This window comes from Typopeltis vanoorti, chromosome 4 (genome assembly GCF_054136105.1).
Source record: "Typopeltis vanoorti isolate ZY-2024b chromosome 4, IOZ_Tvanoo_1.0, whole genome shotgun sequence".
In the NCBI taxonomy this organism is placed as follows: Eukaryota; Metazoa; Arthropoda; class Arachnida; order Uropygi; family Thelyphonidae; genus Typopeltis; species Typopeltis vanoorti.
Genome location: NC_143552.1, coordinates 130270342 through 130285590, shown reverse-complemented (window position 1 = coordinate 130285590; position 15249 = coordinate 130270342). Strand labels below are relative to the sequence as shown.

The following is a 15249-nucleotide window of genomic DNA, read 5'->3' as shown; positions in this document are numbered from 1 at the left end:
ACCTATGCAAAAAATTAAAATTATTGCTAATAATTCTTATTAACCTCTCAACCAGCTTAAGTGGATGAAATACTCAGACCACCTTAGGATTTTTCGGGAATCAAAACATGAATTATTCTGCCTTTTATCATGTAATTACCCTCCTCCACCATTAATCCCTCAACAGCAATTGTAGAGGCATTAATGAATTAACTGATGAAGTGATCTTTGTGTCACTTGACTTAAAGTATACTGTTTTACCTGAAATTTCTTTCATTGTCCTTCGATATTTAAACTTTTTCCGTGCTATTTATCATGTCTGTTCCCAAAGATAAAAAATTTCACATATGCAAAAATAAATAATCTATTCTGAAATGTGACAAAAGTTCACCTTAGTGATGAATTTATTTAGTAATAGTAAATTTGGCATCTTTTATTCTTCAAATCAGTACATGGAAAAAGGACAGTTTATATTCTTTCATTTTAATGACAAGTGCAGAAATTATTTCTGCACTATTTTCAAATGCATTTCAAATTTTTGCATAGTAAATCATTTTGTTAAATATTTATAAATAACAATGTTTTCAAACAGCATTTACTGATTATGTTTGTTTTCTTTCCTTGCAAAATACCATTATATGAATCATTATGCTTTAATTGTAGAAACAAGTTATTATGAACAACAAATTATTATTATATTATTACATTAACTCTCCTGGAGTCAAAGATTCATTGAGGAACTGGGGGGGGGGGGGTATACCATTAACAATTACATTACAATGTGAAATAAGTATACATATATTGCAAAAGACCACAGACTTACGGAAAATCTCTCCTGCCTATAACATATCTATCATACTGAAGCTTAAACTCGTTTACACTCAGCATTCACAACATACTCAGGCAATGCATTCCACTCACCCACATAAAGTAATTCTATTGGCTAAACTCTCCACATTACATGATTTCAATTTATCCTTATAACTAAAATCCCACAGACCTGAAATGATTTTTGTCAAATGTCTCTGCACCCTCTCCACCCTCTAAACCCCCAGTAACCAGATTTGAGCACAATAGTCCAGATGTGGCCTAATCAGGTCCTTATAATGGAATCACTACCATTTTATCTCTGCTGATTAATGTTCATCTTAATACAGCAGAAATCCTCTGAGTTGTCTTAATCACCTTTGCAACATGCCGCTTAAATTTCCAATTTAGATCCAGCTTAATCCCATGTTTCTTCAACTTCCTCCACATATACAGTATCCCATCTGCAGTTCTCAAAATTCAAAACCTTACATTTGGCAACATTAAACTGGCATCTACTCCCATGTTTCCAGCTTATTCAGATCCCCCTGAATCTGAACTTTTAATATCTATATCTAATCCAGAGTATTTTGGTAATAAGATGTGACATCTTTTGGCTACTTGTATATGGAAATATGACTTCTGCATTTACTTCAACCTTGGTATCATTTCTGAGTCTAGCTCCCACTGATGAGACCTCAATAAAGGTTGAAATCCATCTGGGTAGTGACCCTTCCCATAATTCATAGCATTATACATGTTTGTAAGGATATGTGTTTTGCATTATGGGATACTAAGGCTAGTGATTTGAAGTCATTAACTTCTATAGGCGAGTTGCCCAGTCGTGAAGTTACTTCACACACACAAACTATTTGCTTACACTTGGATGAAGGATTAAACCAAGAATATAATTCCTTGGCACCTTTAATTTATAGTATAACCAAGTGGAAAAACTTTCAACACTCTACAATATCATTTGCCTTGGTCATTAAACCACCTTTTCAATCTAGGAAGATTATTCATCCACAATTATTCCTTCTTTTCCTAGTCACATGACGAAAAAAATTCCTTAGGGCTGTCTCTTGAATGCATTATAGAGCCTCCTCTCATATTCTTATTTTCCATTTCATCCACAATTATTCTTTTCAAGTTCAAGCAAGAAAGGTAGTCACCTTTCTTGCTTGAACTTTGTATTCCTCATGCAACTGTTTACCACCTCTCATTCTATACTTTTTCCATAACCACTTTTTTTTTTTTATTTGCTCTTAGTGGTCATCCATTTTATCCCAAACTTTTTAATTTTTTTTTCATGCATGGTAAACACTTTGCTACTACTGTTAACAAACGGTCCTTAACTAGTTTCCAAGCACCACTAACCTCTTTACTTTCTAATTCCTCCACCCATGGTAACAGCCCAAGTTGGTTTCCAAGACTATTAGAATTACCTGCCTTATAATTTTCCACATAATTTTCTTTCTCTTTAAGACTTTTGCATACCTGAGCACCCTGAAGATCAATACCACATGGTCACTTTTACCAAGCGAAGGTAAACATGACATTCAGTCACCATCAAATTCTTTGACGCTATAATCAAATCCAAAACTCTTCATTCTCACATTCCTTACAACACATACTGTTTAAGACATTTATCCCTTAAGCATTCCAAAAATTGAGATTCCTTAATACTACAGGCTACTTCCTCTGTGCAATCTGTATTTCCATAACTGAAATCACCCATAATGATCACCCGCTTTCCACTCGCCAAGTCAATTTGCCTGAACATTTCCTGGTCATTACCTGACCTGATGATGTTAAATTGCATCACTCACTTTTTGATTCTGAGACTTTTTTAATATCAAAAATTTATACTCAATGATATTTCAATAGACACTCAGTCGACTTTTGCATGAAATTGCAACGGATGATTGTGTTTTTTTGTACTTTTTTTGCAGGATGCATATTCCTAATAATATGCAGTGCTTTTAGATAGATAAAATAGGATATGTTGAAATTATATGAAACATATCCTATACAGACCAATTCAAAATTTATGCTCATTTTGAATATTTTCAATTGCATCCTGCTCCCCTCCACTCCTAGAACTGAATTATAAACAATTAGTCTGTCTAATTTTCTAAATTTTTGAAAGTTTTCACAGGGAGTATTCAAACTTTACTACTTCATTTTTACTGTTTTGACAAAAGAAATAAGGTAATAATATTATTATGTCTGTTGAAGCAGTATTCTCATACCATAATATTTCCTTGCAATCAAGAAATTGTTCAGATGTTTGCTGAAATTATTCTAAGTTTTACAAATATATTTCATGTTACATTGTCACCATATAAAATTATTTATATATATGTCATAAAGAAAGGAAAGTTCAATAGCCTAATTACTACTTTTACTGCTGGTGGTTGCATTTCTGAAATAAGCTATGTCTTAGAAATACTATATAATATAATAATCTTCCAGGTCAAGGAAAAGGCTTAAGGTTTAGATTACTCTCACTGCTAATGAAAAGAAAACTTCCTTAAAAGTCACACTACAGAGCCTCAAGCAGTACTGTAACATACATCAGTAATGTCTTGTTTCATTTTCAATTGTTTGAAGACATCACATACTGATATTTCTTTTGGAGGTTGATACAGTATTTGTCAAACTAATGTCTTAAAATTATCTGGGAAAGGATTTGAATTAAAAAAATAGTGCATATGCGTTACATAGGTGTTCAACTTTCTCTCTATTAAGGAGGGATTTTACCTACCTATTCAATCTGAAGATATTTCAGATTTATTTTCGTAGCTATTCATAAGACAAAAATGCAAGTCACTTGGAGAACATAAACTCATACATTTCTATTGTAAAATAGCAGTAAAAGTATAGCTACTTTAAAATCTAAACTAGAAATAAATGTATTTTTCAAATGTGCAGTGATTTCTTCTTTGTACCACAAGAAAATGCCAAATAATAAAAAGAAGCAAAATATTTAGTATTTTCTTTTTCATTGAGAGATTTTTCCAGAATAAAATGTTATTTAGAATATCCTTCCTCCTTTGGTTTTTCAAAAGAATGTGCACAAGATTATTTTCTTGCTATTTTTGCCAACTAAACATTGGAAATAATTATAAGAATGACATTAATGACTGATACTGCATTAGTTGCATGTTATGGAGAGAGAGCTTAGCGAATAACATGTGATCTGTTTCGTAACTGTTTATTTCAGTTTGTAATATACTAATCTTGGAAATGGGGGATGAGAGAACTACAAATACCGAATTCTTGTGTAGAGGCTTAAGTGCTGTGACGACATTATGTTGGAGATTTAATGGATTTTTTACAACACTCAAAAAGAATTAAAATAGAATTTAATACTTCTTATATTTCGTCCTAGTCACTAGGACATTCTTAGAAGCAGCAGCAGCTCTCAGAAACCAACCAAATCTTAACAAATACGGTTGCATTAAGCTTCCGAAGATTTGGGAAACACTCATCACCAGAGGTCCCACCTTACATTCCAGGCCACCTACTACCGCCCTTAGAGGGCGCTCCATCTAGATAGGACTTTAGTGTCACCCACATGGTTGGGCTTAGTATTGTAAGTTTTTGTGTGCATGTTACATTAATTGTTTTTGTAATCCCCGTAGATGTCCTAGTGACTAGGACGAAATATAGGAAGTATTAAATTCTATTTTAATTCTTTTTGAGTGTTGTAAAAAATACATTAAACCTCCAACATAATGTCCTCACAGCACTTAAGCCTCTACACAAGAATTCTAATCATCCATGGAGAAGATTTAGCACGCAAATTCAAGCAATACGGTAAGTCAAAACTACGACTATCTAGACAACTAAATAAGCTGGCTTTTTTAAAAAGATGTCGGGATACAAGAGTGATACCGAACTGCGTTAAAATGAGGATCAATTTCCATTCCAAAAAAGCACTCCGTATATATAAACGTGCCAGCCTGGCATTACTACGCGAGCAAATCGCCTCTACTCGTGCCACCCTCGCAGTGACAAACGCCGCCATTGGCTCCTTACATTCAGAGCTCTCCACCGTTCTTAACCCTGAACTTTGGTCGATTCCCTCTGACATTTTGGAAACTTCCGCACAGAGAGAATTTCAAAAAATAAAAAACAAACATGTCAAGAAATACAGCAACCTGGTTAAAGACAAACCACAACCACAAATTCAACCGCTCCAGACAGTAATAAACCTCTTCCAAAAGGCTCAACGATGATGCCATCAGCGCCCTTTGCCTCGACTGTAATTTTGCCATCACTCAATGTAATGGTTAATGTCGAACGGGGGATCGGTCGCTTACCGTCGGAGGTAGCCAACAACATCAGACTCGACGTAGCCAACATCCTCGCTCACTCTTCGCCTCCAAAAAGTAACTTATCGTATGCCCAACGCATGGCTCTCCTGAAACTACACAAAGAAAAAAGTATTGTCATCACCAGAGCGGATAAGGGTAATGCCACAGTCGTTCTTAATACCAGCGAATACAATCGTAAAATGAACATTATCCTCCGCGATCGCGCTACCTACATCCCGCTAGAACACGACCCCACAAAAACACAAGTTAAGAAATTAAAAATCTTACTTAAAAAAGTAACCTCCTGGCCCCCTGACGTCACGAAAAAACCTAAACCTTTCCGCTCCCGTCCCCCCTGAATATATGGTTTACCAAAAATCCACAAACCCAATTCCCCACTCAGGCCTATAGTAGATGCCACCAATGCACCTTGTTACAGACTGTCTAAACAGCTGGCCAACTCTCTGTCCCCCCCTCACCGGAAATTCCGCTTCCTATATAAAAAACTCAACCCACTTTAAAGCCCTCACAGAAAATTTAACCTTGAACAATACAGACATATTAGTAAGCTTTGATATCTCCTCTTTATTTACCAATATTCCCTTAAATGACACTTTATCTCTCTTAGAAAACGTTTTTCCCTCTGACATCTTAGATCTCTTTTCCTTTGCCATCAGCTCTGGGTATTTCTCTTGGAATAACAAAATCTACAAGCAGATAGAAGGAACCGCCATGGGTTCCCCCCCCCTCTCACCCCCCCCTGCAAATTTCTATATGGAAGATTTCGAAAAACGAGCCATAGACTCAGCCCCACTCAAACCTTTTATCTGGCTAAGATATGTAGATGATGTGTTCTCTATTTGGCCTCATGGCCCAGACACATTAGACTCGTTCCTCAGTCATCTCAATAGCCTACATCCAAGAATCCAGTTTACTATGGAAAAGGAAAAGAACAATTGTTTACCCTTCCTAGACACCTTAGTAACACGTTTGCCTAATGATACACTTGCCTTCACTGTATACAGAAAACCCACACACACACACAGGCAGATACATTCACAAACTCTCCCACCACCACCACCCCTCGCAACAATATGGCATCATTAAAACTCTTACCAAGAGAGCCCACAATCTTTGTTCCAGTGGAACCGCCCTCACTACTGAGCTTAACCACATACACAGAACTTTCCTCTCCAATGGCTACAGCGAACACAGTATCAAAAAAATAATCAATTCCTCCCCCATTCCTCTCATCAACAAGATTTTAAAAATGCCATCACAATACTCTACATCCGTGGCACTTCGGAAAAAATAGCCAAGATACTAAAAAAGTATAACCTACACACAGCATATAAGCCCTACCACAAACTTGCTACCCTTATCCGTTCTACGAAAGATCAGCTCCATCCTCTCTCTCTGCCTGGAGTTTACAAAGTACCCTGTTCTTGTAAGCTTGCGTACTTTGGACAGACTGGCAGATCAGCATCCATCCACCTGGAGGAACACAAGTCGTACATCGTTAAACACAACTATGGCCATTCAGGCTTGGCTGACCATGTTTTGGATACCACCCACAGAGTATCATGGAAGAAAACCACCATGCTCCACCACAGCAAATTCAAGAAAGAAAGACTTTTCTTAGAAGCAGCAGCAGCTCTCAGAAACCAACCAAATCTTAACAAATACGGTTGCATTAAGCTTCCGAAGATTTGGGAAACACTCATCACCAGAGGTCCCACCTTACATTCCAGGCCACCTACTACCGCCCTTAGAGGGCGCTCCACCTAGATAGGACTTTAGTGTCACCCACGTGGTTGGGCTTAGTATTGTAAGATTCGTGTGTGCATGTTACATTAATTGTTTTTGTAATCCCCGTAGATGTCCTAGTGACTAGGACGAAATATAGGAAGTATTAAATTCTATTTTAATTCTTTTTGAGTGTTGCAAAAAAATCCATTAAACCTCCAACATAATACAAATACCGAAGATAACATACATTATTATAAATGTTATGATTTGTTACCTGCAAATTAAAACTATACAAGTGCAGAAATTGTAAGCATTCTGTGAAGTGATTTATAAATTGAATTATAAATAAACAAGATAATTTATAAGAAACAGCAAACTTTTAATAAACACCCTTGTGATTACTTTATGAAATAGTTTCATGAAGGTAATTATCTTCAATAAAGATTCTGGGAACAAAAAACTGAACAATCATCTAGCCATAATTAGGCATATTCTGGTGTTTCTTTTTCTAGGTTGATATAAGATTTAAACACACACACACACACACACACACACACACACACACACACACACACACACACACAGTGTTTCAAGGTTGGTAGGGAGGTTAATCGAGATTTTTATTATTATTTAAATAATAATAAAACTTTGCCATTACAAGAACAGATAAAGATAATCTTACTGTTGTTCTAGACATTATCAGTGATACATTCAAAAGTTGGATGTTCTAATCTGATATCGCAATACATTATCTGATGTAAAATATCCAAATGCCTGCTCATTCCAATTCTTACTTTAATATGAAAGGCATTAATATGGAGTCAGTCTATCCTTTACTGCTATAATAATCGTGTGGAAAGCTTTCCACTAGGATTTTGGTACACTGCTGAGGTAATTCCCTTTCATTCTTCTAGAACAGTACATTAGAGAGGTCAGTCACATGTGTTTCATGAGACTGAGATCGGCACTCTGTGCAGGCTAGTCAAGTTCTTCAATACACACTGCATGTTCTGCAGCATGAACACACTTCAATACACAGCAGCATTATTGTGTTGATACAGGAAATGGAATAGTGGAAAAGATCTAGACACGAAGGCTATAGAAGATGAAACGAGACTTGATGTGGAAGAAATTGGTCCAACTATATTAAAAGATGAATTTGAATGGGCACTGAATGAATTGTCAACCAACAAGACACCAGGCATTGATAACATCCCTTCAGAATTAATAAAGTACTCAGGAAACATAACTAATTCATACCTTTTCAAGATCATAAAGGATGTTTATGAAATGGGGATCATCACCCAAAGATTTTACACAATGCTCTATCATACCCATTCCTAAAGTAAATAATGCAAGCAAATGTGAAAATCATCGAACAATAAGCTTAATATCACATGCTTCGAAAATACTACTCGAAATTATACAAAAAAAAGACTAACAAAGAAGGTTGAAGAATATGTTGGCAATGACCAGTTTGGATTCAGGAAACAGCAGGGAACAAGAGAAACAATCCTAGCTCTAAGAACAGTTATCGAAAGAATTTGAGAAGAATCAAAATACTCTGAAAGTCTTTCTTGACTTAGAGAAAGCCTTCGATAGTATTGACTGGAACCAAATGTTTCATCTCCTAAAAACAATAAAGATAGATAGGAGAGAGAGAAGGCTCATATTTAATCTTTACAAGCATCAAGAAGCCCTAACAGAAACAGCCAGCAATAAAACAAAAACTGCAATAGCAAAAATACATAGAGGTGTAAGACAGGGGTGCTCTCTTTCACTTATATTGTTTAATCTATACATTGAAGATGCAATAAATAAATTGAAAGAACTAATAGAAACAGGAATTAAGATAAATGGAATGAATATTAACTGGCTACGGTTCATGGATGATATAGCAGTTATAGCTGATAACGAAAACAAACTGAAAGTCACCCTGACAAAGATGGAAGAAATTTTCACACAGCACACACTAAAAATTAATTATAAGAAAACAAAACTATTAATTACAAGTAAAGCAAATCCAATGAAAATAAACCTGAAAATAAATAATAACCTAATACAACAGGTATCCTCTTTTAAATATCTTGGAAGTCTTATCACAGAAGATGGAAGAAACCAATCAGATATAAAAGCACGAATAATCTTAGCCAAAAAAGCATTCTACAACAGAAGAAACATTTTTACCAGTAAAGGACTTAGCATCCATCTCAAGAAAAGGCCAGTGAAAACATATATATGGAGCATTGCATTATATGGTTGTGAGGCCTGGACCCTAACAAAACAGGACATCAAAAAGTTGGAGGCATTTGAACTTTGGTGCTGAAGAAAGATGATGAAAATTAGTTGGACAGAAAGGAAAAGTAATGAAGAAGTTCTAAATATAGTTCGTGAAGAGCAGCCATTAATGAAACACATCAATAAGAGAAAAAAAAGCCTAAATGGACATCATTTGAGGCATGGGGGACTGATTACAGAAATAATGGAGGGGAACTGTAGAAGGAAAGAAGACACGAGGCAGACTAAGAATTTCATACATAAATAACATAATGATGCTAACTGGTACTAAGAGTTATGAAGAGATACAAAGGAGGTCACAAGACAGGATGTTCTGATGTGCTGCTATAATTACCAATCTTCGGATTGATGCACCAAAGAAGAATACAGAAAATGATCTTGACCAAATGTTGTCACAGAGTTGGAAGCACAGAATTGTTTAGAATGTATTTATAGGCCACAGCATTCAGATTCCCCATGACTGGAACTAGGGAAGGCCTAACTCAAACCATTAAAAACAGCTCCAGACCATAATGCATCCTCCACAAAACTTCACAGCTGGCAACCACACATTCAGGCAAACAGTGTTTTCCTGGTATCTGCCAAACCCAGACTCATCCATCAGACTGCAAGATGGTTAAATGTGATTATTACTACTACTACTATTATTATTGTGTGATACCTCCAATATCACACAATAATAATAGTGTGATATTGGAGGTATATCACACTATTATTAGGACGCATCATGGGAGGACACTCCACTCTACTCTGCTAAACACATACCTCTCCATGATTCATTACTCTAGATAACATTTTTCCACTGCTCAAGAGTCCAATGGCAGTGAGCTTTACACTACTCCACCTTTGCTGATGTTAGGCTTGTGTGCAGTTGCATGGCTAAAACTATATAAATATATAAAACTATATCAACTAATAAAACTAAGTTATGTACAAAATAAAATATAATTAAATCAATAACTAAATGGATCCAAAACCTAAATAAAACTATACTTCTTGAAATTTCCTTTATCTTTATAGGATAAATTCATTTACTCTCTGACTCATTCTATTATTGATTGTTTTGCATATACTTATCAGTCTAACAGACTAACCATTTTTTCTTTTTCACAATTATTAGAAAAAACAAATGTTCATTGGAGTGTGTTCTTTATGAGGCCTTTTCTCAAAATGTAAAACTTCTCCTTTTTCTCCTCCATGGGACTATGCAATATTTCATTATCCAGCATATATCTTGTTCCATTCATCCTCACTCTGTCTCACAAAGTATAAATACTGTCTTAACTCTGGTAATTTAATTATAAAAAGTACAAGCACTTTACAATTCCTTTTAATATTCATAAATAAAAAATGTATCCAAGTAGAGCTCTTGTTCACTAATGACACTATGGTTTTAGATTTGCCTAATTATTAAATATTAAAGGGGTGCTTTAGGGTCAAAGCTGTATAACTGAGAGGAGACCTCCATACAGCGTTTAAAGGAATGCAGAGAACCAACCAAGGCTTCTGACCTAACGTCCAATACTCACGTTCTAGTGAGGCACCCTGTTAGGTATCTACCTGGATACTGAACAAACCAAGATGGGTGGCAATTTGGGATTTAGACAACCAAATTGTATTCTTACTGGTTTAAACCAATAAAATGATGGTACAACCTGACAGAATTTCATGCCGGCTTGGGGCCATCGCTCTGGTTAAACAAGGCCCCTGTTGTTTTTGCCATGGAACCAGGCGAACAGCGAAAAGTCACCTACTGGAACAAATCTGAAAACACACACCCCAACTCAACATCACCAGAGTTCAAGTTGGTACTATCAACATAAGAAGCCTGAATGGGAAAGAAATGGAGCTAGCTGAAGAATTGGATAAGTACAAAATCAACATAATATGGGTGACAGAAACAAAAAAGACAAAAACTGGTGAGATCTTTTTGAGCAATAAATACAAAATGTTATATTCAGGCAATGACAATCAAGGAAAAGAAATAGTAGCCACACTATTCAACACTAAATACGAGGCTAATCTTGAATGGATTACATGGATTACAAAAAAAAAAACTAATGTAACCCACACTCAAATACAACACAATATGAAGAGAAACACATGGGTGATCTTAAAGTCCTATCTAGGTGGTGTGCCCTATAAGTGTGTGTGGTACATTAAATGTCTACAATATATTGGAAGCATTAAAAATCAGTTTTAATAGGGCGCACCACCTAGATAGGACTTTAGAGTTACCCACGTGTTTCTCTTAGTATTGTGTTGTATTTGAGTGTGGGTTACATTCGTTTTTTTGTAATCCCTGAAGATGTCTCAGTAACTGAGACGAAATATTGGAAGAATTAAAAATCAGTTTTAATCCTTTCCGAGTGCTGCACATATTACATTAAGACTCCAACATGAAACACACATTCTCTCAAGGAAAAAGAAGAATAAAAGAGAAAAAATTTAGAACATACCAGAGAGCATTGGGAAGAAATATTCTGAGAATTGAAAGAAAAAAAAAAAAAAAAAAGCACGTGAAGAAAAAATACAGACATTGCACAGAATATAAAAAATGTTGATGCTAATTAAAAAGCTAAATAAAGCGGAAACAGACCGGCCACCATGTAGTCAGAATGAAAGATGATAGATGGTACTTACCAGAGTTTGGATTCACAGAGAAAGAGAGAGAGAGAGAGAAAAAAAAAAACATGAGATCCACAGAAAGATAGAGAAATCAGAACATATAAATAGAAGGAAACAACCAAAAGCTGACAGTCTGTAAGAGGGAAGAGTGGAGAAAACTGGAATTAGCTTCTTTTTTGCTCAGCACTAGGATTCAACAGTGATAACGTGTTCAAATAAAAATCTACAAGTGGCAACAATGGAAAGAGAATTTTTTCTTGCTTCAATGATCAGAACAGAAATAAATTACAATAATTATTTCCTTGAAATCATAGATTTTTTTTTCTTTTCAGGACAACTGTACAGTCACATTCTGCATAAATATTTATTGCAAAAAGTATTCACAAATTTAAACACAGAATAAATGCTACAATAAAGTTAGAATGATGATGATATAACAGAGACTGAATCTAAAGGCAATTACCTTTGCTGTTTTCTGAATAAAATTCTGCCAAAGTGGATGCTTCATAATTTTTTTCACTTCAAACGAATGCAAGTCAGAAAAAGTGTCTGGGTTCTGTAGGTGTCTGTCTGAATAAATTCTATTACTTTCATCGCACTCCAAACCTTTCTTCTTTCTATTTTTCCGTTTTTTTCTATTTTTTTTAGGAGTACTTTCCATTTTTAAACTATTTTCAGCAGATGCATCAAAGGAACAGCACTGATCCGGAATGTTTGCATTATCCCTTTCAGAAAAAACTGAAAATTCCATATGCTGACATATACTCTTATTCCCCAAACAATTGTGATTTTCGCAAATATCACTTACTTCACAAGGTGCACTTTTTAATGAAGGTAAGCTTGGCATATTAATTTGAGAATTATGGTCTACTTCAAACAATTCATTATTCTCAAGCAGTGAATTTAAACCTGTAATGTTTTCCTCACTTCCATTAAGGTCAATATTTTCAAGCTCATCATAAATACTCTCATCATGTCCAGAATCATCTCCTAAGTCAATGAGGTTATTGTTTTTTGCATCTTGTTGATCTGCATAAAATGCAGCATCTTCTACCAACTGATCCAAATAATGACTAGATGTACTTCCTGAAGCAAATGAATTAGATGAGTCATCTTCACTAAGATCTTCAAGGGTTACAACTTTTCCAATTGAATTGCAATCTGTGTCATTATCATATGTAGGAAATTCGACTGTATTAAGAATTAAAGAGTTATCTTCAAAATTTAGCAAATCTTCAGGTGATACTACAAGGTTATTTGATATACTACCAATTCCGGTAGTCCAAGTGTCTTTATCAGAATTAATATTCTGCTTATCCTGAGAAGTAACAAATTCATTTTCAGATGGTTTTCCATGTGATTCAGGCACAGGTGAATGAAACTCACCATTTTCAAGTTTTTTTTCACACAAATTGGAAGCATCATTTAAAGGAAAATGTAGAAAATCTGAAGATATTTTCTCTTTCTTAAGATGAGAAATATCATTTTTTTCAAAAGAAATATCACTATCTTTCATGACTGACTGAGAGTTTACTTCATTAGTATCAGAATCCAACAATTTCACTTTTGTCCTTTGCTTTCTATTTCTATTTCTTCTCTGATTTGATTTGTTAGCAAATTCTTGAGCTTGCAAGGCAAAATTTTCTAGACCTAATATTTCTATAGTATCTGGGGATCTGGTATCACTAAAATTGCCCCAAGAACTTGGCACGCTCTTCTCTAATGATTCCTCCATACCCTTGACACAAGAAGTCTGAGAGCTTGTAACATTAACATCAGCGTCTTCGATCACACATTCAGTTTGTCGTTCAAAATCTTTGATGGCACCGTAAAGGATCTAGAATGTTTGAAAAACAAATTTAATTAATGCAACAGCATTTCATTTAGTATTTTCTTTTTTAATTAACAAATAATTAAAGTTAATAATTTAATCATTTAAAATTTTTCAATCTTTCTTTCCTAGTAATACCACTAAGACAAACTACACTGGTTTCAATAAATTAAGGAACAAAGAAAAATCATTATAATTCCAGTGAAAAAGGAAAAAAAAAAAAAAAAAAAAACATATGAAAGTTAGGTACATTATGTAAAAAGTTACAGTGAGCAGTGAGTCTGGTTATCATACACAAATGAATGGCACTGTGAGTGGTATATGCAAATGAGCACCACGACATAAAAGTGGAAGTTTTAGAGTGATTTTCCATTGAATGTCTGGAGTAAGTACAAGGCATTTCATGATAGCAAAATTCTTGAATATATCTGAAAGACATTATTTAACCAATGAATTCAGATGGCAAGCTATTGTAAGACTAAAGTCAATCAGAGGTTGCCAGATGTTTGCACGTGAGTCATTACATAGTTCATAGACTGTGGAACCAATTCCAACAATCACAAAAAACAGCAGAAGGCCATGGGCTATAACCACAGTGGGTGAGATATCTCTGATTATCTGCTCACCAAAACAGGTTGTGATACCCTGAATCTGCTATGATCAGGCCTACTGTTGGCTACAGGACCATTGACATCTGCTTCTAATGTGTGCAGACGGTTTCATGCAGGTGGTCTGTATACTACGCAACAAGTAGTCTATGTGCTCCTATCCCCACACTAGCACATACATTTGAAATGGTGAAAACATTTGAAATGGGCCAGGATCCACATTAACTGGACCCAAGACCACTGGAGGTTAGTATAGTTCACAGAAAGCCCCAATTTGCTCTCCAAAGTGAAATCAGGCATGTCCTGATCTGGAGAGAACTAGGAACACGTTATTATCCATCTAATATCTGTGAAAGAGACACTTATGGTGGAGGTAGTGTGATGGTTTGGGGAGGCATCTCATTGAGTGGACGCCCCAACCTATATGTGCTTCCTAGCTGAATCATGAATGCTGCAAATTATAGAGACAAGGTCCTGGATCCCTATTTTTATCCATATGTGGATACATTAGGGGAGATATTTATCCTACAAGACAAATTGTTTGTCCTCATTAAGAGACATTTGGGGACAAATATCTGCAAGAAGAGGCTATTCTACATAACGACTGCTCAGCCTCGTTTCTGGCATCAACCAAATCAGGAGAATGTTGCAGGAGCAATAGTTATTACCAACTGATCTCCTGAACATTATAAACAGCATGAAACATCATTGTGAGTGCTGTATTGCTAGGAAGAGTGATATCATATTTCTTATTGAGGCACTCTGAAAATCTCATTTTGATCTCTTCATTTTGACAGTTATCTTCATGTACTAATTTATTAATGAACTAAACTATTTCTTTACAATTTTTTCAGGTGTTTCTTTAACATCTCATATCATTATACTTTCCATCAAACTGTATAAAAATTCATAACAGTCTTTGAGTAATTGTGATTATTCTCTTTGTTCTTTAATTTATGGAAACAAGTATGATTTCTGCTATAAAATTTCAATTTATTTTTATCTATATGAAAATATACATAAAAAT

The 15249-nt window shown here is 35.1% G+C and overlaps 1 protein-coding gene across 3 annotated transcripts in view; it reads right to left on the bottom strand.

Annotated features, from left to right (window-relative positions):
* Dis3l2 (Dis3 like 3'-5' exoribonuclease 2) overlaps nucleotides 1-15249 on the bottom strand; it is a 592606-nt gene that overhangs the window by 339112 nt on the left and 238245 nt on the right. For all 3 annotated transcript variants that reach the window (XM_090392002.1, XM_090392000.1, XM_090392001.1), the window contains exon 8: nucleotides 12247-13620. In XM_090392002.1, coding sequence (XP_090248128.1) covers nucleotides 12247-13620 — 1374 coding nt within the window. The remainder of the gene's footprint in view (nucleotides 1-12246; nucleotides 13621-15249) is intronic.